This window comes from Hypomesus nipponensis, chromosome 2 (genome assembly GCF_054491055.1).
Source record: "Hypomesus nipponensis isolate SF chromosome 2, ASM5449105v1, whole genome shotgun sequence".
NCBI lineage: Eukaryota > Metazoa > Chordata > Actinopteri > Osmeriformes > Osmeridae > Hypomesus > Hypomesus nipponensis.
In genome coordinates, this window is record NC_140362.1 from 14000062 (window position 1) to 14023214 (window position 23153).

General features: G+C 46.3%; 4 protein-coding genes across 6 annotated transcripts; 2 read left to right on the forward strand and 2 right to left on the reverse strand.

The window, feature by feature from the left end:
* Positions 1-702: 702 nt before the first annotated feature.
* On the forward strand, positions 703-2737 carry rwdd1 (RWD domain containing 1). The gene is made up of 7 exons (XM_084707559.1): positions 703-875; positions 1106-1171; positions 1307-1437; positions 1593-1736; positions 1896-2028; positions 2149-2211; positions 2291-2737. The coding sequence occupies exons 1-7, from the start codon at positions 803-805 to the stop codon at positions 2401-2403; spliced, it is 723 nt and encodes a 240-aa protein (XP_084563685.1). The 5' UTR covers positions 703-802; the 3' UTR covers positions 2404-2737.
* A 121-nt stretch (positions 2738-2858) lies between these two features.
* Positions 2859-6841, reverse strand: LOC146300924 (amine sulfotransferase-like). The gene is made up of 7 exons (XM_084707547.1): positions 6402-6841; positions 5652-5813; positions 4745-4953; positions 4147-4273; positions 3923-4017; positions 3531-3711; positions 2859-3347 (listed from the first exon to the last, which is right to left on the reverse strand). Exons 1-7 carry the CDS (start codon positions 6406-6408, stop codon positions 3217-3219), a joined length of 912 nt encoding a protein of 303 aa, XP_084563673.1. The 5' UTR covers positions 6409-6841; the 3' UTR covers positions 2859-3216.
* Positions 6842-8592: 1751 nt separating this feature from the next.
* Positions 8593-13710, reverse strand: zup1 (zinc finger containing ubiquitin peptidase 1). 2 transcript variants are annotated; one of them, XM_084707576.1, is made up of 11 exons: positions 12892-13710; positions 12683-12781; positions 12471-12539; positions 11959-12078; positions 11604-11695; positions 11212-11380; positions 10413-10601; positions 9601-9766; positions 9291-9454; positions 8844-9070; positions 8593-8740 (listed from the first exon to the last, which is right to left on the reverse strand). In XM_084707576.1, exons 1-11 carry the CDS (start codon positions 13547-13549, stop codon positions 8693-8695), a joined length of 2001 nt encoding a protein of 666 aa, XP_084563702.1. In that variant the 5' UTR covers positions 13550-13710; the 3' UTR covers positions 8593-8692. The 2 variants fall into 2 exon arrangements, with proteins under 2 accessions (XP_084563702.1, XP_084563695.1); XM_084707569.1 differs by having other exon boundaries at positions 11935-12078.
* On the forward strand, positions 11263-21321 carry kpna5 (karyopherin alpha 5 (importin alpha 6)). Of its 2 annotated transcripts, XM_084707587.1 has the most exons (15): positions 11278-11347; positions 13915-14138; positions 14739-14872; positions 15100-15201; positions 15577-15676; positions 15775-15869; positions 16376-16507; positions 16616-16704; positions 16849-16948; positions 17066-17229; positions 17473-17551; positions 17655-17780; positions 17992-18119; positions 18301-18479; positions 18688-21321. In XM_084707587.1, exons 2-15 carry the CDS (start codon positions 14135-14137, stop codon positions 18873-18875), a joined length of 1620 nt encoding a protein of 539 aa, XP_084563713.1. In that variant the 5' UTR covers positions 11278-11347; positions 13915-14134; the 3' UTR covers positions 18876-21321. The 2 variants fall into 2 exon arrangements, with proteins under 2 accessions (XP_084563722.1, XP_084563713.1); XM_084707596.1 differs by lacking the exon at positions 13915-14138 and having other exon boundaries at positions 11263-11347.
* Positions 21322-23153: the final 1832 nt, after the last annotated feature.

A 23153-nucleotide genomic window follows, 5' to 3' on the forward strand; every position in this document is an offset into this window, starting at 1 on the left:
AACTGGCATAAATTGGTTGTGTCACATCATTTGAAACAAGTGAAATCAATTTTGAGTGGTTGTGTTGTCAATGATATGTTTTCTCTATTTGTATTTGATTGTTCATTTGTGTTTACCAGTATGGATGACATGTGCATTAGAGTGCAGAATGTGTTTTAAAAATTAGAATGTGTTTAGAGTTTTGCTGAAAATTCTAAGTGAGATCTGCTATTTGTGTTTTACCATGTGAAATGGTTTAAGGTATTGACAACAAACAGGCACAATTAGCTACATGAGTTCAGGCAACTGAGAACTTAGTTCAGCCAATGGGTTTTAGTGTTTTAGCAATTGAGAAAAACTGTATACCTGCTTTACCCAGTGCTATATATACACAGTTTAAATTATTACTGTTTACAGCAACAGGCCCATGCTTGTTGTGATCTCTTTGCTTTCTGTACTGAGCTCAACCAATCCTAGACATTAGCACAGAAAAAGGAGCACGTTTCAGAAATGGAATGCTTAGAGTATGTTTACTGCTAGGCCAAAATAGTCGATTGCAGAACAACTTTAAACTTTAAAACCAGATAAAGAAAATGTTAGTAGTTTCGTTTAGTAAAGTTTCGACACTGATTTGTTTGAAAAACAAGGAAGTAGGTTAATCACGAGATACAATTAATAGCCAACTGATGGGTCGTTTGATGGTCAGACAAAACAAAATAATGCTCGATGTAATCGATTACTGGTAGGCCTCATCGAGCAGAGAACGCACACGCCCGCTCTCTAGAGTGATATAAGTAGCTAATTGATGGATAAATAGAAGAAAATGACAGATTACGCAGAAGAACAGCGAAACGAGCTGGAAGCTATTGAGTCAATTTATCCGGATTCGTTTACAGGTCTGTTTTTCGTCTTTGGGCGCTGAATAGTGACTGTGTCGGCTTCTGGTTAGAAGGCTAGCATAGCTGGTAACGTTTACGAGTTGTCACTTGCAATCAAAAAGTGCTAGCTTCAAAACACATGTAGCCGTCTAACTGGGTAGTCTGCTAAAGAAGCTAGTTATCAAACCTATAACTCGCTGTGTTGCCCGATTGTGAATGTTAACTGTGGTCTGTCTGCCCTGCTGCAGTGCTATCAGAGGTACCCACGAGTTTCACCATCACGGTGACGTCAGATGCAGGGAAAAACGATGAGAGTAAGTAAACTCGGTGTCTGGCATGCAGGACAGTATTTTTTAAAGTATGTTTTGCAGGCCTGGCGGTTATGTATTGGTTCTAGAATGTGATATGACTAGACGTTTTTCACTCCCTCCCTCCTTTTCCTACCCCAGTGGTAGAAGTGACCCTGAAGTTTACCTATGTTGAGAAGTATCCAGACGAGGCTCCTCTGTGGGAGATCTTCTCGCAGGAGAACCTGGAGGATTCAGACACAGAGGAGATCCTGTCCTTCCTAAATCAGCAGGTCTGTTTAGCTGATTCTGTCTGCCAGCCTTTCTCTTCTATCAAGCCATTTCTGTCTGGCCTTACTGCTGCAGACGGAAGTCTGTTTTTCCGGCACTCTGTCGTCTTGACTGTCTCCCAGACTGACCACCCCTCCTTCTGACGGCCATTTTGTAGGCAGAGGAGAACCTTGGAATGGTGATGATCTTCACCCTGGTGAACGCTGTCCAGGAGAAACTCAACGAAATCGTTGACCAGATAAAGAACAGACGGGAAGAGGAGCAGTCACGGAAGGATGCAGAGGCGGAGGAGGCTGAGAAGGTTGACATGACAACTGTTTCAAATTGTATTAGATGAACACACTAAGTTGTTTTGGCTTTTACTTAGAACGATGCATGGTGTTTATAATAACAGTAGCTGTAATAACCATTGTTATTGCGTGTGTGTGTCTGTGTGCGCCCCTGTATGTGTGGTGGACAGGTGGCCTTCCAAGGCACGGTGGTCACCATCGAGAACTTTCTGGCATGGAAAGCCAGGTTTGAGCTGGAGATGAATGAACTCAAGAAGAAACGCCAGAAGGAAGAGGAACAGATAGGGAAGATAAAACTCACAGGTGCGTGTCTGACCCAGGTCCACGTGCAGATGCAGAGCAGTCGATCTGTCTCATCACTGTCAGAACGACAAACTGACCTGGCATCCAACTGACTTGTCGGTTTCTTCTGTTTTCCTCCAGGGAAAAAGCTCTTTGAGACAGACCACAATCTTGACACATCGGATATACAGTTCCTTGAAGATTGTAAGGATGTTAATACTGGGTGTGTTTGTGAGTGTGTGTTGTGTTACTGTAGTATAACTCTGCTCCTCTATCTTTTCAGCTGGGAACAACGTTGAGGTGGACGAGTCACTCTTCCAGGACATTGATGATTTGGATTTGGATGAGGACGACCCTGACTTTAACCCCTTGGAACTCGGCAGTGATGAAGACTAAACCAGGAAGCAACTGAGACAAGTGACCCTGCCCCCAGACCTTCCCATGTTTTCTTTCCCCCCCAACATGAACTTTTAACAATAGGTGCGTTCGACTTCATGCAGCGCCGGCGTCGCCGGCAGCCGTCTGCAGCCCGGCTGACTTGAAGCAGCCAATAGCATTCTCAGCTTCAAGGCAGCTGGCTGCAGCCGGATGTTGGCGCCGCTGGCACTGCATGAAGTCCAACACACATATTGGTTGGCCGCACATCTTCAATTCAGTTCAAAGGGCATTCCTATAGCTCTTTACTATAGTTTCAATCGTGATGTCATTAAATCCGACAAATTTGTGTTCACCTTGGTCCTCTTTGTGCTGTGCTGAAATTATAGACCAGATGCCATCACCATACAGTTGTAGAACCTCTGGTTGGTCCATAGAGGGCAGCAGAGAATGAGCAATAATAATTGCAACAAGTATTGAATATTGTGATAACTACACCAACTGGATTTATGGGTGATTTGTTTTTTAATTATTATTTTACATTCATTACAATAATATACAAAATATATACAGAGACAATGCAAGTGCATTGATAAGTGAAAGTAAAGAAATTGTACGTATCCCAAAAACATTTTGTAATTATTACAAAGCTGTGCATATTGTGAATATAAAATGCATATTGGGAACTTAAAATCTGTAAAGCAATTTTAATACGAGACAGATATATATATATATATATATATATATATATATATATATATTAGATAAATAATTTGTAGACTGAGTAAAGATGTCTAGTCTCATTGAACAACTTTGTGTCCAACAGTGATTACATCACACAGTCCTGTTATCATGGATGTCCCACTTAAAGGAGAAAGGCCAGTCCTTCATCTTCTCCTGGTAGACACGGTTAAACTTCTCATTCTGGGCAACTGTGAAGTTGTTCTTCCAGTCTCCGATGGTACCTAGCATACAGACAATATGAAAGATCAAGTTGAGGATTGGGCCTTTGTTAAAGATACTTGTATGCCTCTATGATGATCCATAGGCTACAGTGAGCGATGATAAGTTAGACCAGCATGCTCACTAGGCTGAGTCTGATGCCTACACGACACCCTCAGCAGACAACCTTTGATCTGTAGCAATACCTTTCCTCATGAAGGTACCCGCCCTGTGGTCCAGCAGGCTGGCAGACACACTTTTGTAGTTGGCCTGGGGGTTCTGCTTCATGGAGCTGAAGGTGCTGTTCTGCACCACCCTGCCCACCTGCTCCTCCGTCAGGTCCTGCTCCAGGAACACACACATCTGCTGCACAACCGACCTCAGGTCCTACACACACGTACACACAGAAGTTAGCTGAATACAGACTGTATAAGTTAGTAAATAAGACTTTCATAAGAACGTTTCATACAAGAATTGTAGCTCAAGGTGCTTTACATATAAAGCTGTGTTACACTGTCCTGGTTAGCTACACACATACAAAGCAGCTGCAGAGTTCTGTTTTCGGGTCGACTAGGGTAGGGGTTAGTAGCTGCAGTACCTGGACCATGTCTTCATACTTGAGGAAGAGGAAGTTCATCTCTGCTCTGTGAGAGTACCATGTCTGGATGTGCTCAAACCAGCAGTTCCCATACACTGCAATACACAACAAATCAGCAGTTGCCAAATCATCCACAAGTTAAGACAAGGAAATGCACAGCAGTAGCAAAAGGGACCGCACATTGTCACAAATCAAACCTATCACGTAAATCCCATTGGCCTTACCATTACCCTCCATGAAATTCTCAAAGAACTCAGTGAAGTTCTTTGGCGTCTGTAGCATAGTGGCATACTTGTGGAAGTGGTAATAGGAGACCAGAACATCCTTAGGGTTTCTGGCCACATAGATCACCTGCAGGAGGGCCGTCAGGGAGAGGCTGTCAGCACAGCAGACCCAAGAGCTTTCAAAAGCATGCATGAACATTAAAGGGAAGACTTAGTGATGCTCAAACAAGATTTTCCTCCATATGCCTGCAGGCTTCATGGCATAACTAGCATGTACACAATGACATAAAGGGGAGCATCTACCTTAGAAACACTGCAGACATACTGGATTACTGCAGCGTTGAAAAAATATATCTATGCCCCCATTTTTCTGGTGCATGAAGTCAGGTGGAAGTAAAAAAAAAAAAGAAGGCAGTAATACTGAAATCGTGTTTCAGTGGTATTTACAACTGTGAATAATAAATAGTATTCTCTTTGGATAAATCATTCAATCGTATTTTTTTTCAGGAGCAATATTCTACTCTACTAGCCCAGTGTTCTGAGTATTATGATACTCCTCACTCAGATATGACCAGTTCTGCTCCAATACATGACAGACCTTGCCCCTCTTCTGTCTCAGCCCTAGAGGCATGAACTGGTACTGCAGGTGGGAGACTTGCAGCCTGGGGGAGGGGGCGCAGACAAACGTCTTCTCGCTGCCCATCAGCTCGATCCAAGGGACGCTGTCAGAGTTGAGCTGGCCAGTGGTTGCCGTGACATCGCCCTTGGAGTGGATGAGGAGGAGAATTTGCTGCATCCAGATTGTCCCTGGCGATCAGAGCAGAGAGTTTATCCAGGGATCAGCTTTCCCAGTGTAGCTGAACATCAACAGGAAGGGCCCCTTTTCCTGTGCTGTTTCAACTAAACTCTCTCTACTCTCCAGTCTTTTAAATACAGATTCGACTGACTGGGTGTCCCAGCATCACCATGTCAAAACCTGACTGTTTACAGATGAGACATGATCTCTGTCGCACAGATAGATGACCTACTGAAGATAGTAAACGAAAAGAAAACAGGACGTTTTACATTCCGCCTATGGAGTGAAGCTGCCCGTGTTTACCTTTGGTTTAGTCGAGCGCTGGTTCCAGACAAACAACTCACAGACAAGGAGGTATCTTTAACCAGTGAAGGGACTCATCTTTCACCTCAGATCCATTTCTGTACCTAGCTACACTCTGAGCTCTTCTCTCCTGTTCAGTTTTCCTCTCCAACTTCACCACTGTCTAGTAAAAAATAATACATGCAATTCTTTCTAAAAAATACAAAAAAACTGTGAGTTTGCTGATTGGGAGTAGACTGACATTTTGCTCCACATTTGGGCTTTAGTCTTAAATTACATTTCAGTTGGCTGCCCTTGTATCTTACATGTCAGTGTAAACTTATACTGCATGGCGGTGGGCTGCAAGATAACAGGCAAACCTTATAGGCTTCAAGATGGGTCAGGTCTCACAAGGTCTTCACCTCACCTGACTTGGGATATGTGATGGCAAATACGTCGGAGTCTCGGGTCTCCCAGTTCTGGATCCTATCCACTTCCTCTGGAGAGTGGATCCCCGTGATCAGATTGAAGTTTCTGTGTGGCACTAGCTTGTGCTTTGAGTCCTTGGGATCTGTCTGTTGTGTGGGATCTTACGAGTTTAGACAGAGACAGTGAATGTAGAAAAACATTTGGCATGTGCACAGAATTGATCATGTAGCAGCTTTTTTGGATTGCCTAAATAAGAGGCAAGAGGGGACAGCTTCTTTCAACATGCTGCATTTGTTGTCATAATCACCACCCACATATTATTTTGTATTCGTGAGGCTATATAGAGGCGTATTGCCATTTAGATAAATCATGACAGAATTATTGAAGACATTTCACAGTCAACATGATAACACTTGAGGGGGGGGGGGGGGGGGGGGGGGTTTAAATCCACTGTCGGAATTCACACAGGCTGTAACCCTAGTACCTAGTCCGTCCTCACACCACACACACCCCAGAAATTAATAATTTAGCTTTGAATCACAGTGTATCACTGGTCACCATGGAGAGGAGCTATTATAGGCTTTCAACACAGACAAAAAACTAGAACATTGAGTTGACTCCTCATGTTATAGAGGGTAGTCAGTGAAACATATTAGACAATTCAGTGCGAATTTAAATGGCCCTCCTATAAACAATCACATTTGTTTAACCCCCGACAGCGCGCCGTGGCTGCGAGCAGGGCACTTACCTGCCATTGTCCCGGTGACTTCGGTGTCTTGTCTGTTTGAGTCCGGAGTCCGGGCGTCGTTTTAAATCAATGATTTCCTCTGTGCACCGTGAGCCAAGTGTCACTTCACGTTGTTGATAAAACATGCAGAATCAAACAAATAGTGCGCAAAGCAAAGCCAAATCTATTTGCCGGTGTTGTATCACCCGATGCATGACTCTGGTGTTGGAACGAATTCTCCCTCCCTCGCAGAATCCCACTCCCCTACGCGTGAACGCGCACTGTCTTCCTAGCGTCTTGCTAGTTGTAGTTTGACGAACCGAGGCATTTAATTAATGTTTCATCAAAAGTTATGTTGTGCGGCACTTGAGAGCCTATATGATTTGTATGTCGTGCTACTCGTAAAGTCCGAATGATTGTCTAAAGAAAATAGACATACTTTGGAGCTGCACTTGAAAAACGATGTTATGCTACACTGTCCTATTAACGGAGAGTAATATGATAATTATGTTGCTAATTATGTCACTGTCTGGTAAAAGCGAGCATCCTTTTCAAAATTCATTTGTATGAATCACTTTTAGTAGAACTATTCATTTCTGATTCTTGATTACGTTGTACTTGCTGTTATAGGTATAGGGTGGATTGCCCTAATGTGGGACCTAAACTCCAGTGGGTCTGGCTCTCCCCTAAACTAAAGAATGTCAGTGAAAACTACGGGAATGTGACGCTGTAGTGTCATGTGATCAAAATCACATGACCTTTGAACTGTTCATCAGAAATTAGGGCGGTATAATCATCAAAAATGATGCATCCAACAACAAAAAATGTCCCTCAGTGGGGCAATCCACCCTACTTAGTAAATGCAATCGTCTGGTAAATGAGTATAGCTACATTATTTTACAAATGTAGGCTATATAAAAGGCCCCTACTCACAGGTCCCTCCTACCAGAAATTAACTTCTATTTCCCTCTCAGTAAACTACTTGCCACACAACAGTTTTGTGTTTACAATCATATCCATTTTATAGATCCTGCTTCCCACAGCCTAGTTTGTGTCTGCTAACTTGCAATGTACAGTGCTTGTTTTTATTACCTGATAAGCCAAGCCTGGACCTTCCCTTGTGAATGGCTAGTGAAAAACATCTAATAAATGATGACATTTTGATTAGTTCCATCACATTTATTACAAAAAACTAAAATGATATATTTAACAAAAGGTAGAAAAAAATTAATAAAGTGATCATTTAAATGGCGGGCAGCACAGACATATTCCTCTCAGATGGATTTTAGCACAACAGTGATGGAACCTTCGGAGGCAGCTGTCATAGACAACCTGAGATTTTGGATAAACATTAAGATTAATTTGTGGAATGATAATGAATGATCAAACATTAGGAATGGCAAAAACTGTCACTGTCACCTATAATAACATGACCACTTATACAAAGAAACATCAATGCTTCATTATAAATGTGTCTAGTAATGAAAAAAGTATTGTATTCAATACCAGTTGACAAGCTATTACCCAGTTAGTGTCGCCATCCAGATTGTCCACATCCCCGCATAGTTGCAGTGTGTCAGATTTTATAGCCCCAAGATATGGGGGGGGGGGGCATTTTGGCAGGTATGAAAAACAGTGTTGCCAAAATCCTACTCCCCTTCTAACGTTTACATTTTTGCAACTAGTATCAAAAGCTTTTTATGGCACACTTTACAGGGAATGAGGAGCCACCAAAATAATTTGGGTGTGTGTCAAATGTAAAATCCCAAAATATGGGGGGAGGATTTCGGCAGGTATAAAAAATAGATAAGGGGTGCAAACCCCACTTCGCCACCACCGATTTTTCTATTTTAATCTGGCCAAGTGCAATAATAGAAATGTTCCAGGTGACACCATCTACAACGTTAGACTTAATGGGTCATTCCTTGATGGAACTTTCAATAGTTCTTCCAGCTCAAAAGTAACAGAAAAGCTAAAAGAGGATACACCAGGATATGCCTAGCTCATTTTAAAGTGATTTCAGAGTTGTATGTCCAATCATGGTTCATAAACTTAACTTGCATTAAATTAATCTAATGATTAATTTGAAGATATAGTATTCATTTTGAGTGGTTCACTACCCTTTGCACCCCTAGTTTTAAAACCTAGAATTCCCTCTGTTTGAGGGGACTTCTAGTCCCCCCCGTCAAAAAAAACCAGACTCACAAAGAAATAATAAAAAAACACAATTTATTCCTTAATATAAAAATCAACTGATGTTAAAAGACAGACAGAATGAAAATAAATCCCGATAGTTAGAACAGACACCAGCTTCAAGGCATCCTTACTGCACGCAAGGTTCTGGAGTTTAAGATGCGGGTCTGAAAAACGAAACACACCAGTGTAATGCATTAGTCGATGAAATATTCTAGATGCTTTCAGCTTCGCTAATCTGGTCAGACCAGGTTTGTCAGCTGAGCTCACCTGCCGCTCCTCAGGAGAAAGCACCCCCTCTGCAGCCACCACCTGGTACTGCTGGTGCTTCAGGTTGCCAGGGAATTTCCTGAGGCGTCTGACGGCGGTAAGGGCGGAGCCGGCATCTCTGGTGAGCAGCTTCCTCACGTCGCCGGGGGAACAGCCTGGGTCCAGTAGCAGCACACACAGAGTACCGTTCCTCCTCTGTTCCAGGCCCACAATGGAACGACTGTGGCCTTTTGGACAAATACAAACACACAGACACAAACACATGTCAAACACACATGAGCACACAGACACCTGTGGAATTCTGGGTTCAGCTCGGCTCCCAGAATAGCAGTAGATCCTCCAAGGCCTCTGTCACATCCTTGTTTACGGTACGTTTGTTATAATGTGGTCTTGGTAAATGTCTTGCCTATGGAGCATGGTGTTTGTTCTGTCTTGCGGGACTCCTACCTTGGTGCTGCAGGTAGATGGGGGGCTGGGGGGTCTTCACCACCCGGGGGGGAAGCCTGGCACCCCCGCTGGTAGGGCTGGAGAAGTATTGCTTGACCCAGTCAAACAGCCTGGGGTGTGTGTTCCCGGGGCCACTAGGCTGGTGGAAGTCTATGATGCGAGCTCTGTGAGAACAGGACAGACAGCAGAGAACATGGCCAACTGAGGAGTGTTGCATCCATGAGGAATACAGTAGGTAGACTGGCTGTCAGGTCACTCCCAGGATAGGCTCATTTCTAAGCCCACTCTCAGGATGGACGAGGTGTCTAACCTGACACCCAGCGATGTAAGCAGAGAGTAGATCTCTGTGGCTCCGATCCAGGCCCGTGTGCCCTGCAGACGCTCGTTGAAGTGCGACGCCCCCTGTGGGTCTAGCCCCTCCCTCCACGCCGCCTCGATCATATGCTGCACCCTGGGAATGCTGGGAATTGACCCGTCTAGCGGACGAGGAGGAAGAAATATGGCAGGAAGAGAAGGGTTTGTTTACCTTAGTAAGAGACAGGATATATATATATATATATATATATATATATATATATATATATATATATATATATATATATATATATATACACACACACTATATTGCCAAAACTATTCGCTTGTCTGCCTTCACACGCATATGAACGTGAGTGACATCCCATTCTTAAACCATAGGATTTGATATGATGTCGGCCCACCCTTTGCAGCTATAACAGCTTCAACTTCCAGGAAGGCTTTCCACAAGGTTTAGGAGTATGTTTGTGGGAATGTTTCACCATTCTTCCAGAAGTGCATTTGTGAGGTCAGACAGATGTTGGACTAGAAGTCCTGGCTCGTAGTCTCCACTCTAATTCATCCCAAAGGTATTCTATCGGGTTGAGGTCAGGACTCTGTGCAGGCCAGTCAAGTTCTTCCACACCAAACTCGGTCATCCATGTCTTTATGGCCCTTGCTTTGTGCACCTGAATTCAACGATTTGGATAGCTGAGTGAATACTTTTGGCAATATAGCGTATATGTGTGTGTATACAGTCGTGTGTGTGTGTGTGAGAGAGAGAGAAAGAGACAGAGATAGTGTGCATATACGAGTGTTTGTGTGCACCTGAGATATGGGTGGCATAAGGCTCTACTCTTATCAGACAAGACAGAAGCATCTGGAAGTTCCTGTAGCCACACCCCCAGCCCCTGTCTCCTTCCGAGGAGCAGAAGTGGTCAGTGTCAGCACACAGCCACACCTGGACGCAGTCCCTGGCCTCCCTCTGGTACCACTCGTACAAGGCCCCCAGCAGACCTGACACAGACAAGCACACAAAGGTTCAAATCCCTCATTCAACACTGTAAAAAGACACTTGGGTTGGCTGGATGAGTGATGCTGGTCATTGCGTGGCCATTTGTGTCATTGTGCCCATGGGCAAAGCACTAATCCCCTCCCCCCCTCCCATTGTGCTACGCTGAGGATAGCTGACATGACTAATAATGTTGTTGTTCTGGAAGTCACGAAACGGCATCCTTAAATGATCCCTGACTTCCTCTCTGGTCTGAGGAGAGTAACTGACCATGTGTCTCCCTGGGATTCTCGTGTAGAGTAAGAACACACACATGGTAAAACTAATAATCAACGTGGATGAGTTTCCTCCAAACACATGTTTCTCTCCAAAATCTTTCTCAACTGAAATATTTTGTGTTTGTGGGACATTATTGGACAGCGTGTGCTCAACACAGTCAGGCCTCAGGGACTGTTAGTGTGGTTGAACTCTCAGTACACTCAGCCAGAACAAATGACCGTGGTGTTTGCGCAATCAATGTTTTTTGGAAATGGTTAACTGACTTTCTTCTAACCCTGCCTCCCCCCAGATTAATCACTCCTACTGACACCATTCCACAGACACACACACACATACCCGGTGTTCGGGTTTGTCCGTCATCGAGTCCTGAGGACAGAGACTCCATCATCTGTGCTTTCTTCGAGTGGAATTCAGCGGGGACCATCTGACCCCGACACACGGCTCTCTCCAGAGTCTTCTCCATCTGCCTGCGGTAACCTCCACCACCGTCCAGCCCAAACTGCTTCTACATACACACACACACACAAACACATGCATACACGCGCACACACACACAGAGGTTATGGAGAGTCCAACTTCAAAGTGAGGAAAATGTGTGAAAATGCTAATTACTTATAGGACCATAGGTAACCTCCCCCCCCTACACACACACATATTTACACAGAAAAAAACTACACCTATAGGTATTGTAGACAGTATTACAGGACTATAATATCAGTAGTAATAACCTGCAGCTTCTTGAAGTCGTCTGCCTCCTGATTGGCCAGCTGCTGGCTCCTCTGCTCCTCCTCTTCCTGGAGCCTCCGGGCCAGCCTCAGGTCTGCAACCATCAGGACACCTTAACTAACCTTAACATGAACTATCTATACCCTAAATCCAATTAACCCTAACCATAACTAATAGGTGTGGGAATATTTTGGTACCTCACAATTCTAATCGATTCTTGGGGTCACGATTCGATAAAAAATAATTTCAGGATTTTTGAGATTTGTGAATCGCTAGAAGACTGAATCGCGATTCATATGTGAATCGACTTTCCCCCCACCCCTAATAACTAACCTGTGTCTGTAAAGGTGTGTGTACCCGTAGAGGTGTCTATGGCTGTGTCAGCGTTGAACTCCAGGTGGAGATCCACATGTTCCTGTAGTAAGAAGCTGTCCTCACACACCAGAGAACAAAGAGGACACTCCAGCCGGCCTCCACCTGGCCCAAAGACACAGAGGTTCATCGTAAATACATTTGCCCTCCCCTGGGGAAGCAAGGAGACACAATATGACGGTTCTAATTTGGATGTTCTGCTTGTACGTCCAAACCAGCACGTGTAACAGACGTGATTGACGCAAGCTTCGTTGGCAGTGCACGCACGTCCTAACCACCCGTCACTGGACTCAAACTCGGCACCCCCAACTCCGCGAGCGCAACCACTACCAGCTACGCCAACAAAAAGCTAGCTATTCCGCGGGTGTGGGTGGTCTGTATACATACTTGAGGAGCGAGTTTGACCAAGTCAAACAGCTGCTCATTAAACAAACAGGAGGAAAGGGATGGAGAAAAAAAGAAGAGGAGGACAGTGAAAAAGGAAGAGTAGGAGGAACCTCTGTTACTGGATGACGGTGACTCCTTGTCTGGTGATGATGATGAAGACGCTGCTCCCTGGGTGACCACTGCAGGCAGAGACAGTACAGTCATCTTAAGGTTATTCTCCCCCAGACTACGGCCAGTACATGTCTAGGGTATGAGGCCTGCTGTACAGGCTGAACCGTCGAGTGCTTGTACTCTACAGGGCTGGTCGCACCAGTTACAGCACCTTCTGCACTTGATTCCTGCAGGTGCAACTCCACATGTTCCTGTAGGATGGCGCAGTCACTGCATACCAGGGAACAAATAGGACATGGAAACTGCTTGCCTAAAACACAATACAAACAGGCCCAAATTCATACGTTTGAGGAGGAGACAGACCAAAGCATGTATCCATTTACCAGTTGGGCCTATCAAACATCAATACGTTCACTCCACCTTTGCTAGGAGAGGCGAGGCGCTTCTGCTTTGCCTTGCTGTGATCTTCCCTGGTACCCCCTTCCCCTTCTACCTCACAGTGGCTTGACCACTTGCAATCAGGAGTTTTAGCTAGCAGGATAGGAGTCTTGGCTTGCGGATTAGGAATCTTGGTTAGGGGCTTAGAAGTCTTCGATTGGGGATCAAGAGTCTTGGTTAAGGGGTGTCTTATCAGACTGCATGGAGTCTGGCTGGAAGCCATTCCTGGAGAGACTTCTGGCGTGAGTCCTGTTCCCACAACAGGAGCAGTGCCCCTGTTAGCAGGGGTGGTTCCTCGAGACGTGGATGTATGCTCGATGATGGTGTCACATATGATAGCTTTCGCTGCTGCAGCCCCTTCACAACGCTCAGACTGACCCTTGGCTTGACGGACCGTTTTTGAGGGACTGTAGTTGGACACGCTGCCGAGTATGTGAGCAGTTCCTGCTGCATCAGCAGGTTCTTGGTGTTGACTCTCAGGATGCGCCGTGCTAATGTGGAAGTTGAGCTCATCATAAGAGACGCCGGAGAGGCAACAGAAAGGACAGGTTATCTTGTTCTCTATGTGTGTGAGCAGGAGATGGGTTCTCATGTCCTCTTCCAAGATAACCTGTTGGCCACAAATTTCACACACCAACATTTTTCTTCTGGGAACACACTGAAGACGGAACTGCGTCGAAGCATATAACGAACCATGTACGTGCCCGTCGCCTGTTCTTTCAGCAGTAGTTTACAACGTTTGATATAGGCAATGCCTTTCACTTTTCATTCACGGACAATAAACTAGCTCAAACAGCTACATGCCTTGTAAGTGGGTTTGCTTGTTTTGTTGTAACTGACATGGAAAAGTCATCTAGTCACAGACGGGTTATCGCTTTAAAGTGGAAATATAAAATGATTACATTCTTATTCTAGCTACCTTGACGGAATTATAAAGTACACGTATATTTGCATACATTACTGTCAATTTTATAAGTAGATAATTATATAATTTGATATACACAGAATCCTGGTGCCTTGCAAGATTACCCGGTGATAGCAGACGAGTACCCTTTCGGAGCCAGCTGCCAGCTGACGGATTTGACGTCAGTGGTTGTTGAGGGGGTTACTGGGAAATAAGCGACCGACACAGGGCGCCATATTGCTCTCAGCTGTAGTACAGGGGGAGCTTGTGTCAAAGAAGAATATCTAAACATATACATTTCCCTGAGATTTGTCATCTTAAATGGGTAAGAGTGATGTGATCTGCACAGTGTACATACTTGCTGCTACTCCTACACAACAGGTCATTTGACTGCATGTTGTGTGTGAATGCTTGCTTGGCATGAAAAAGCCGGACAGGGCAATGCAGAGGGGTGTGTTGTGTTGAAAGGGGTTACCTAGGCTAACTGGATAGCTTATCAGCAAAAATATCTTTATGATATTGATTAATGTGGTTGACGTTAACGTTGCTGGATTACCTATCGTAATGTAATTTTATATATTGGTTCTATACAGATTTGTGTTTATAGATCAAACAACCGGTCTTTGCAGGCGTGATTAGTCTAAACGTCGTTAGCCAGCTAACTAGCACAAGCTGGCTAAGTTATGTAGGCTAGCTTGCTACGTCGTAAGCTACTAGATGGCTCTATCTACGCAAGCTCCCACCAAGCTAGACTAGGCCCTAGCTAGCTAGCCAATAGATGCTAACTGGTAATATCAATGAGCCAGCTCAGGTGGTCTGACCGGTTTTCACTGTGTTGACAGCTGTCTCTGTAACTAAAACTATGGTACGTTTCTTCTCTCGTCTAACGGTGGTCTTGATTATATCTGGCTGTCTTTTCTCTTAGACGCCATGGCGAGCCCAGGGAAGGATAACTGTAGGATGAAGAGCTACAAGAACAAAGCCCTTAACCCGCAGGAGATGCGCCGGAGAAGGGAGGAAGAGGGCATTCAGCTCCGCAAACAGAAGCGAGAGGAGCAGGTGGTGTAGCTTGTTGTTTCTACACCTGGTCTTTTCTGACGTCTGTGCAGTATGTCCACACACTAGTGTAGAGTTCTAAATAAACAAATTAACAAACTAGTCTAGAGTGCCCTGTGCTAAATTGGACGTTCACTTAAGAAGAACATTAAGCAGTATAAGTGACCCAATGAGGGATGTACCCTGGGTTTGGAGCAGGTTTAATCATAGTCTTTTGTTTTTTCCCACAGTTATTTAAAAGGAGGAATGTGTGTGTGCCTGCGGGTGAGGAGTCGATGTTGGAATGTCCCATCCAGGATCCAGATGTCAGCTCAACTGTACCAGTCTCAGGTGTAAGTCTGAGCCTATACCTGTATCACTGTCTGCCCCTACCTGTATCACTGTCTGCCCCTACCTGTCTCACTGTCTGGCCCTACCTGTCTCACTGTCTGGCCATACCTGTCTCACTGTCTGGCCCTACCTGTCTCACTGTCAGCCCCTATAAGTCTCACTCTCAGGCCATACCGGTCTCTAAACCCCTACCTGTGTCACTCAGCCCATACCGGTCTCACTCTCAGCCCCTACCGGTCTCAAAACCCCTACCTGTCTCACTCTCAGCTCATACCGGTCTCACTCAGCCCATACCGGTCTCACTATCAGCCCCTAAGTGGTGTGTCCGCATTGTCTTTGTGTCATCTCATTCAGTTGTGTGTTTGGTGTTTTCACAGGAGGGTGTGATCACACCAGACATGATTCAGATGATGTTCTCAGAGGATCCAGATCAACAGCTTGTCGCAACGCAGAAATTTAGGAAACTACTGTCCAAAGGTATGCTTCTGTAAGCTTACTAATGACCCTGACTCACTGACTGCTGAATGCCTTGGTCGATGAATTCATTGATTAATCACGCTCCTGTGTCTGTCCAGAGCCCAACCCTCCCATTGATGAGGTCATAGCCACACCTGGTGTGGTCACCAAGTTTGTGGAGTTTCTGAAGAGGAGTGAGAACTGCACCCTGCAGGTGAGAGGATACAACTAGTAGAACATGAGAACATACAACTAGTAGAACATGAGAACATACAGCTGGTAGAACATGAGAACATACAGCTGGTAGAACATGAGAACATACAGCTGGTAGAACATGAGAACATACAGCTGGTAGAACATGAGAACATACAGCTGGTAGAACATGAGAACATACAGCTGGTAGAACATGAGAACATACAGCTGGTAGAACATGAGAACATACAGCTGGTAGAACATGAGAACATTTAGCTGGTAGAACACGAGAACTGCACAGTGGAGTCAGCCTCAGATACATCTCAGATGACTTTGAATAAGGTATTGATTAGATTCATGAACTTATTATTACTATTAAGAGGGAAACTTTAATTACAAGGAAATTATATTATTTATAATTATTTAGATGGAAACTTTGCAACCACTCACGTGACTGTGTTAACCATTCTGTCTATCAGTCATCTACGAAGCCCTTTACTCATATGTGTATGTGTGTGTCTGTCCCAGTTTGAGGCAGCATGGGCCCTGACCAACATTGCTTCCGGCACCTTCCTGCACACCAAGGTGGTGATCGAGACAGGGGCGGTGCCCATCTTCATCGAGCTCCTCAACTCTGACTACGAGGACGTCCAGGAGCAGGTGAGCAGCCCGTCACTAAGGGCCTCTCCACGACACCAAACACCCCACCCTGAACCCAACCATAACCCCAGTCCTGCTTTGGCTGAGCTGTGTGTGTGTTCTTGACAGGCTGTGTGGGCTCTGGGGAACATTGCGGGGGATAACGCAGAGTGTAGAGACTACGTGCTCAACTGTGGCATCCTGCCATCTCTACAACAGTGGGTATTAACAGTGTCAGGGCATAAGCTTAGTTAAACGGTTACCAATATACATTGTCTGTCAGTAGGATTTGTGTTTGCACTTGTGAGGAATAATCATACTGCCCCCTTCCCCCCTTCCCTCACCTCCTCACATCCCCACAGACTACTTGCCAAATCCAATCGCCTCACGACAACTCGGAACGCCGTGTGGGCGCTGTCCAACCTGTGCAGAGGGAAGAACCCGCCCCCAGACTTCTCTAAGGTCGGTCCAGCCGTGACCCTGGGACCCCCACCAACCCATTACCCACGTCCGCTCGCCGGCGTCCATCCCCACCCCCTCTGTTTACATCCTCTGTTTTCTCCCTCTCCACCCCCCCAGGTTTCCCCCTGCCTGACCGTCCTGTCCAGACTGCTGTTCAGCAGTGACCCAGACGTGCTGGCCGATGCCTGCTGGGCCCTCTCCTATCTGTCCGACGGCCCCAACGACAAGATCCAGACCGTTATCGACTCCGGCGTCTGTCGCAGGCTGGTGGAGCTGCTCATGTAAGAGGCATGGCCGGCCGGCCGGCCGGCAGGCACACGCAGTGGCACACGCGGTGGCCTAAAACAAATGCGCTCAGGGGTGGACATCGCACGCATTTTAACAAGCACACACAGACCTCGTGTAGCATGCATGCACCCTCACTGCAAACACACATGCCTGTCATGGAACACACCCTGCTGATGCCACTGACAAACATAACCAAGACACGGGGCTCAGTATTCTAATGTGTGTGTGTTACACAGGCACAGTGACTATAAAGTGGTCTCACCTGCTCTGCGTGCCGTGGGCAACATAGTGACCGGAGATGACATCCAGACCCAGGTAGGCTAGATCCTTTAACCCCCCCCCTTCTCAATCCACCTTACTGCCGTGGCTGCATGTGTAAACCTCTGTGTGTGTGTGTGTGTGTGTGTGTGTGTTTCAGGTGATCCTGAACTGCTCAGCGTTGCCCTGTCTGCTACACCTCCTCAGCAGTCCTAAAGAGTCCATCAAGAAGGAGGCGTGCTGGACCGTGTCCAATATCACTGCAGGGAACCGAGCCCAGATCCAGGTACTGCTGTGTGTGTGACCTCACCATTACCTTTGTGTGTGACTTAACCATTACCTGTGTGTGTGTGTGTGTGACTTCACCATTACCTGTGTGTGTGTGTGACCTCACCATTACCTGTGTGTGTGTGTGACCTCACTATTACCTGTGTGTGTGTGTGTGTGTGTGTGCGCGTGTGTGTGACTTCACCATTACCTTTGTCTTTGTCCAACAGACGGTGATCGACGCCAACATCTTCCCGGTCCTGATCGAGATCCTGCAGAAGGCGGAGTTTAGGACCAGGAAGGAGGCGGCGTGGGCCATCACCAACGCCACGTCCGGAGGCACGCCTGACCAGATCAGGTACAACACGAGCAGCTTAGATTCTCTTGGCCCAGACGCTGCTCTGCAGATCTCCTGGTACACTGCTGTTCCGCAGATAGCCAGCAGGGGGACCACAGCTGTCATTTTTTTGTGTTTCATGATATCCTTGTGCTGTAAATATTATTGTCCCCCCTCCTGCTCCCTCCGTGTCCGCCCCCAGGTACCTGGTGTCCCTGAACACCATCAAGCCCATGTGTGACCTGCTGACGGTGATGGACTCCAAGATCGTGCAGGTGTCCCTGAACGGCCTGGAGAACATCCTGAGGCTGGGCGAGCAGGAGGCCAAGCAGAACGGCTCCGGCATCAACCCCTACTGCGCCCTCATCGAGGAGGCCTACGGTGAGACACGCACACACACAGTCTTATGCACACACTCACTCATATAAACACACACGCACACAAACAATCCCATACACTTTGACTCATAAACGTTCAGCTCCATCTTTGCCTCTAGAGGGCAGTCTATGTGTTTGTAAAAGAGTTGATCTCTAGCTGTGCAGTAGGTATCTAACTGTGCGTGGCTTTCCGCCATCCACCCTCCCTCCAGGCCTGGATAAGATAGAGTTCCTGCAGAGCCACGAGAACCAGGAGATCTACCAGAAGGCCTTCGACCTGATCGAGCACTACTTTGGGGTGGAGGAAGAGGATGCCAGCCTGGCCCCCCAGGTGGACCAGAACCAGGCCCAGTTCCTCTTCCAGCAGCAAGAGGGGCCCATGGAGGGCTTCCAGCTCTAACCCTTACCCTCCCCTCCCCACACACATTCTACCCTAACCCCTATCCCTCCCGTATCCTCTGACCCTAACCCCCCTCCCCCACCCCTTCTCGCAACCCTCCTGACCCTAACACATGGGGTCGATCTCTCCTGACCCTAACCCTGCTGGATAGAACTGACGACCCCCGCCTCGCTCCCCATCTCCCCCTCTCATTGAACTTGCCCTTGTGGCTTCTCCCCAGCCCTCCTTTCCCAAGGCCTGCCCCCTACCCCCACCCCTCCCAGAGGGAGAGACTGGTAGCGAGGGAGAAACAAAGAGGGAGGGGGAGAAAGAGAGAGACTGGGAGGGGCTTGGATCAGTGCCCTTGGTTGAAAACTCCTCAACCTGTAGAGCATCTGTGTGGAGTGTGGCGCGCCCCTAGTGGACACACATGGAAGTGATTGTTTTGCGCTCCTTAATCTCATTTATTATGTTGTTGTTGTTTGTTGTATTATTATTATTATTATAAACTGAGGATTATAATTTCTCTAACAAATTGACTTGGATCACCCTCCATATCCCATTTTAAATGTGAAACTACCTCTTCAGGCTCTCCGATAAACAACAACAACAGCATCATATATAAACATGAGTTCAGTAGAGGGCTGATTGTCTACTTACTCCTTCCTATCTCCGAGGAATTGAGGCACTGGAGCAACTTAAAGGCCACGCCCACACAGGTCATTTACAAAACATACAGGAAGTGTACACATCTCATGATTAACCTGCCGCTGAATGGCTTTGAGACCTCTCGATGCTCTGATCGGATATTACCAAGAGACGCTCCAGTCGGAATATCACATCTGTGCCCATAAGGTGAAAATCACTCTCACTGAAAATATTGTCTAAAGGAAACCGCTAACAAATAAGAAACAAACTCTTGTCAGTGAATGGCTGCCCTTGGAGAAGGCATTTAGAAGCGTTGACTGATATGGACTGGCACAGTTGGACAGTGTGACTGTGGCCCAGAGTTTCAGGCTGGCTTCGATGTGCTTAGCTGTGTTCAGCCACTCAGTAGATGTTTCCATATCTGGCATTGCGCTACAATGTCTTCACTTGAGTTCCCCTGGACGAAACACTCGTCACAGCCTGGGGTTTTGTGTTGATCCTTTTGAAAATTTCCTGTCAGACAGAAAGACAACGAGAGGGACAGATGGATTGAGGGAGCAGCGTGTCAAAACCTCACTCGAAATGGCAGTGGAGTGGGAATTTGCATTGGAAAGTGGGATAGCCGTACAGTGTGGATAGACTGGTGCTACTGCTCATGCCCCCACCAAACCCCCCCTTAGAGGAGGACGCAGAAACTTAGAATGGGAACAGGGCCCCGTCCCAGGGCTACAGGGGTGCGACACTAGAACTGAAAAGAAGCGCTCAGTGGATTTATAGGTATATTCTTCTCATCATGACCTTATTGTCCTGCCTTGTTGTTCGTTGGGGGTGGGGGGTGGTGGTGGTGGTAGTAGGGGGGGGGGGGGGGGTTACATTCGCCGGCAATGTACAACTGAAATGGGAGTGTTCTGTATATTATATATACACGTAAGAAATGAAATGTTATAGTGTATGCGACATGGCCGGTGTTGGGGAAGGTGTGCCCTGGTGGGGATGTGTGGTCTCCCAGGTTCTACCTTGTCACATGATCTGATGCAGTAATGTCTCGGATACTTCCATACAGACTCCCATCTATCCATCCTTCCTAGATTAAATTACAAATCTAAGATGGTTGGATAGGTGACAGTAATATGTGTATGGGAAGGAAGGATGCATAACAGAGATGGGGAGGGGGGAGAGGCTTGACACCAGTATTCCAGCCCCCGATTGGCTCTTGGGAGCCCCTTCTCAAGCCTGTCTCGACCATTGGTTCTCCTTAGCCTGATACACACACAAAAATGTAGATGTGCAGCAGTGATCGGCCCTGGATGAAGAATCTTTATATTCCCCCGAGATGGAAATTATTTATGATGCACAGTTCTGTCAAGCACATTAAAGCGTGTATAGTTTTCTAATATGTCATGTTTGTACGATTGTATAGTATTTACTTTATTTTAGGCTCGGATGTGAGTTGTTTTCCCCTGTTTGGGAATAGATTTTGCAGTGATCTAATTTCTCTGGTCCAGAGCCGGGACCTTTTGGATTGTGGCAGGCACTGATTTGCTGGTTTAGTCTCTCCCGAGCTTCAATTGGCTATTTCCTGTCGTCCAACTGGCTGGTAGACCATCTTTAATTGGCTAGCTGGCTCTCTCCTGTCATCTGGGTAGGTGGCAGGCTCTCTCCTGTGCTGTAATTGGCCGGTGATGATGCAGGGTGTAGGGGAAGGGAGCTGCACTATAGGGCTCTGTCCCCACCTACGGCTCTACCTGATGGATGAGATGTGAATATGACAATGTTCTGTAAAATTATACTGAATAAATATAAAAAGATTTTCTCTTAAGCCTCTTGTTCTATTTGCTGTGTGTGAGTGAGACTTAACTTGTTTCTTGTGTTTGTAAAAAATAAATAAAAAGACCCTCTAATGACAAGCAGGATACAGTGTGTAAAGTGAAGATGCAGGGTCAACATGGAACATGCCTAGCCACCTACAGCTCCAGGAGTTTATCATAGTGTTTAGCCAGATCCGGGACATAGAGTAGATGTACTTGTTCGACATCAGATCCAGCATGATTCAGCCTGTGGACACCTGCTGTTACGACAGCAGACAGGATCTCTAGACAGACACTGCCTGAAGGATCATGAGTGACACTGATTATGTACGAATGAAGAAACAACTATGCATGCTCCAGTTCCAGCCTCAGATTGTCTCAGTTCCAGCCTCAGATTGTCTCAGTTCCAGCCTCAGTTCCAGCCTCAGATTGTCTCAGTTCCAGCCTCAGTCCTTGCCTCGGTTCCAGCCTCAGTTCCAGCCTCAGCCACCTTCCTGGCCTCAAAAGTCAAGTGTCAGAGGGGTTTTCCTGGGTGCCTTGCTGTACGTCATACCGAAAAAGGACAACAACAACTTAGTCACGCTCATTTGCCACATCAAAAGGTTGTTGCGACACCCAACAGGTTTCAGTAAAAGAATACATTGTCATTGAATTCATTGTCTGGTTGTGAGAGAAGTGAACATATGTATACCAGAGGAGATATTATCATTGGACATACACACTCATACAAACACAAACATCATCTGTCATGTTTACAGTAAACCACTGTCAGTATGGGTAACTGAAACCCACATCTGACGTAAGCAGCAAATCATTCATAATCAGGTGGAAGGCCTCACAAAAACCTTGTTGTTGGACTTAATAAACATCTTAAACCAACACAGGTACACATTGCATAGTTCTTCAGTTCTTAGTTCATAGTTCGTCTTGGGATGTAAACTTCAGCAGCTTCAGCTCCCCATCACCAGGAGGGAGAGATCTGTGAAGGTGATTTTTCTGTGGGAATGAGAATGGAATTGTAGTTGGATTATGTGTAGGGTTTAAGGAGCAGTGTGGTCTCGGGTGAACACTCACCCTCAAGGTGTGGGGGGCCTTCCCCTCAGGCCTCAGAGACAATAGGCCTCATTCCTGAGGAGTTCACTTGCTCTCCTGTTTCAGCCTGGGTTTTGTCCTGTGCCTGTCTCCCTGCTCCATCTTAACTTTGGTCGGGGGTGAGCGTGGGTGAGAGGGTGGGAGTGGGTTGGCTGAGGGTGGGAGTGAGGGTGAGCAGGGAGGGGACCAGGTGGAGCAAGTTGGAGATGACGGAACTCCCAGGCAGGTGTCAGGGTGGTGATGCAGTGCTCTCAGAGTTTCTGCTGAACGATTTCTGAGTTATGGTGCCCTTGGAGGGTTTGGTGTCACATGACTCTGGAGTGTAGGTAAAAAATTAAAAAGCACAAAAATGACCCATCCCCCTCGTCTCACTGTATCTAACTATCTCTGTCTTTGACACACACTCTCTCTCTATCTCTGACTCTCTCCTGATGATTTTAATGTGACCGAACCAGACAAGCTGGTTCAGAGGAACTTGATGACAGGGAAGTGTGCCCAAGGCTTCTCACAACAGTGGACCACAGTCTGAATCATACTGCATGTAAATGGAACAACTGATTCTTAAAAATCTAGCAACGGATGCTTTGTTTTATCAATAAAGGTTTGTATGTCATACGTCAACCAGTAAGCATTCCATAGGTAATCTAATGGGTTTGTCTTTTGTAGTTCATTCAAAGGGTTTCACTGTGTGAGGCAGTCTAAATAGGCAAAGTTACATTTTTATGATGTCAGGTTTCTACCTGTACCTGAC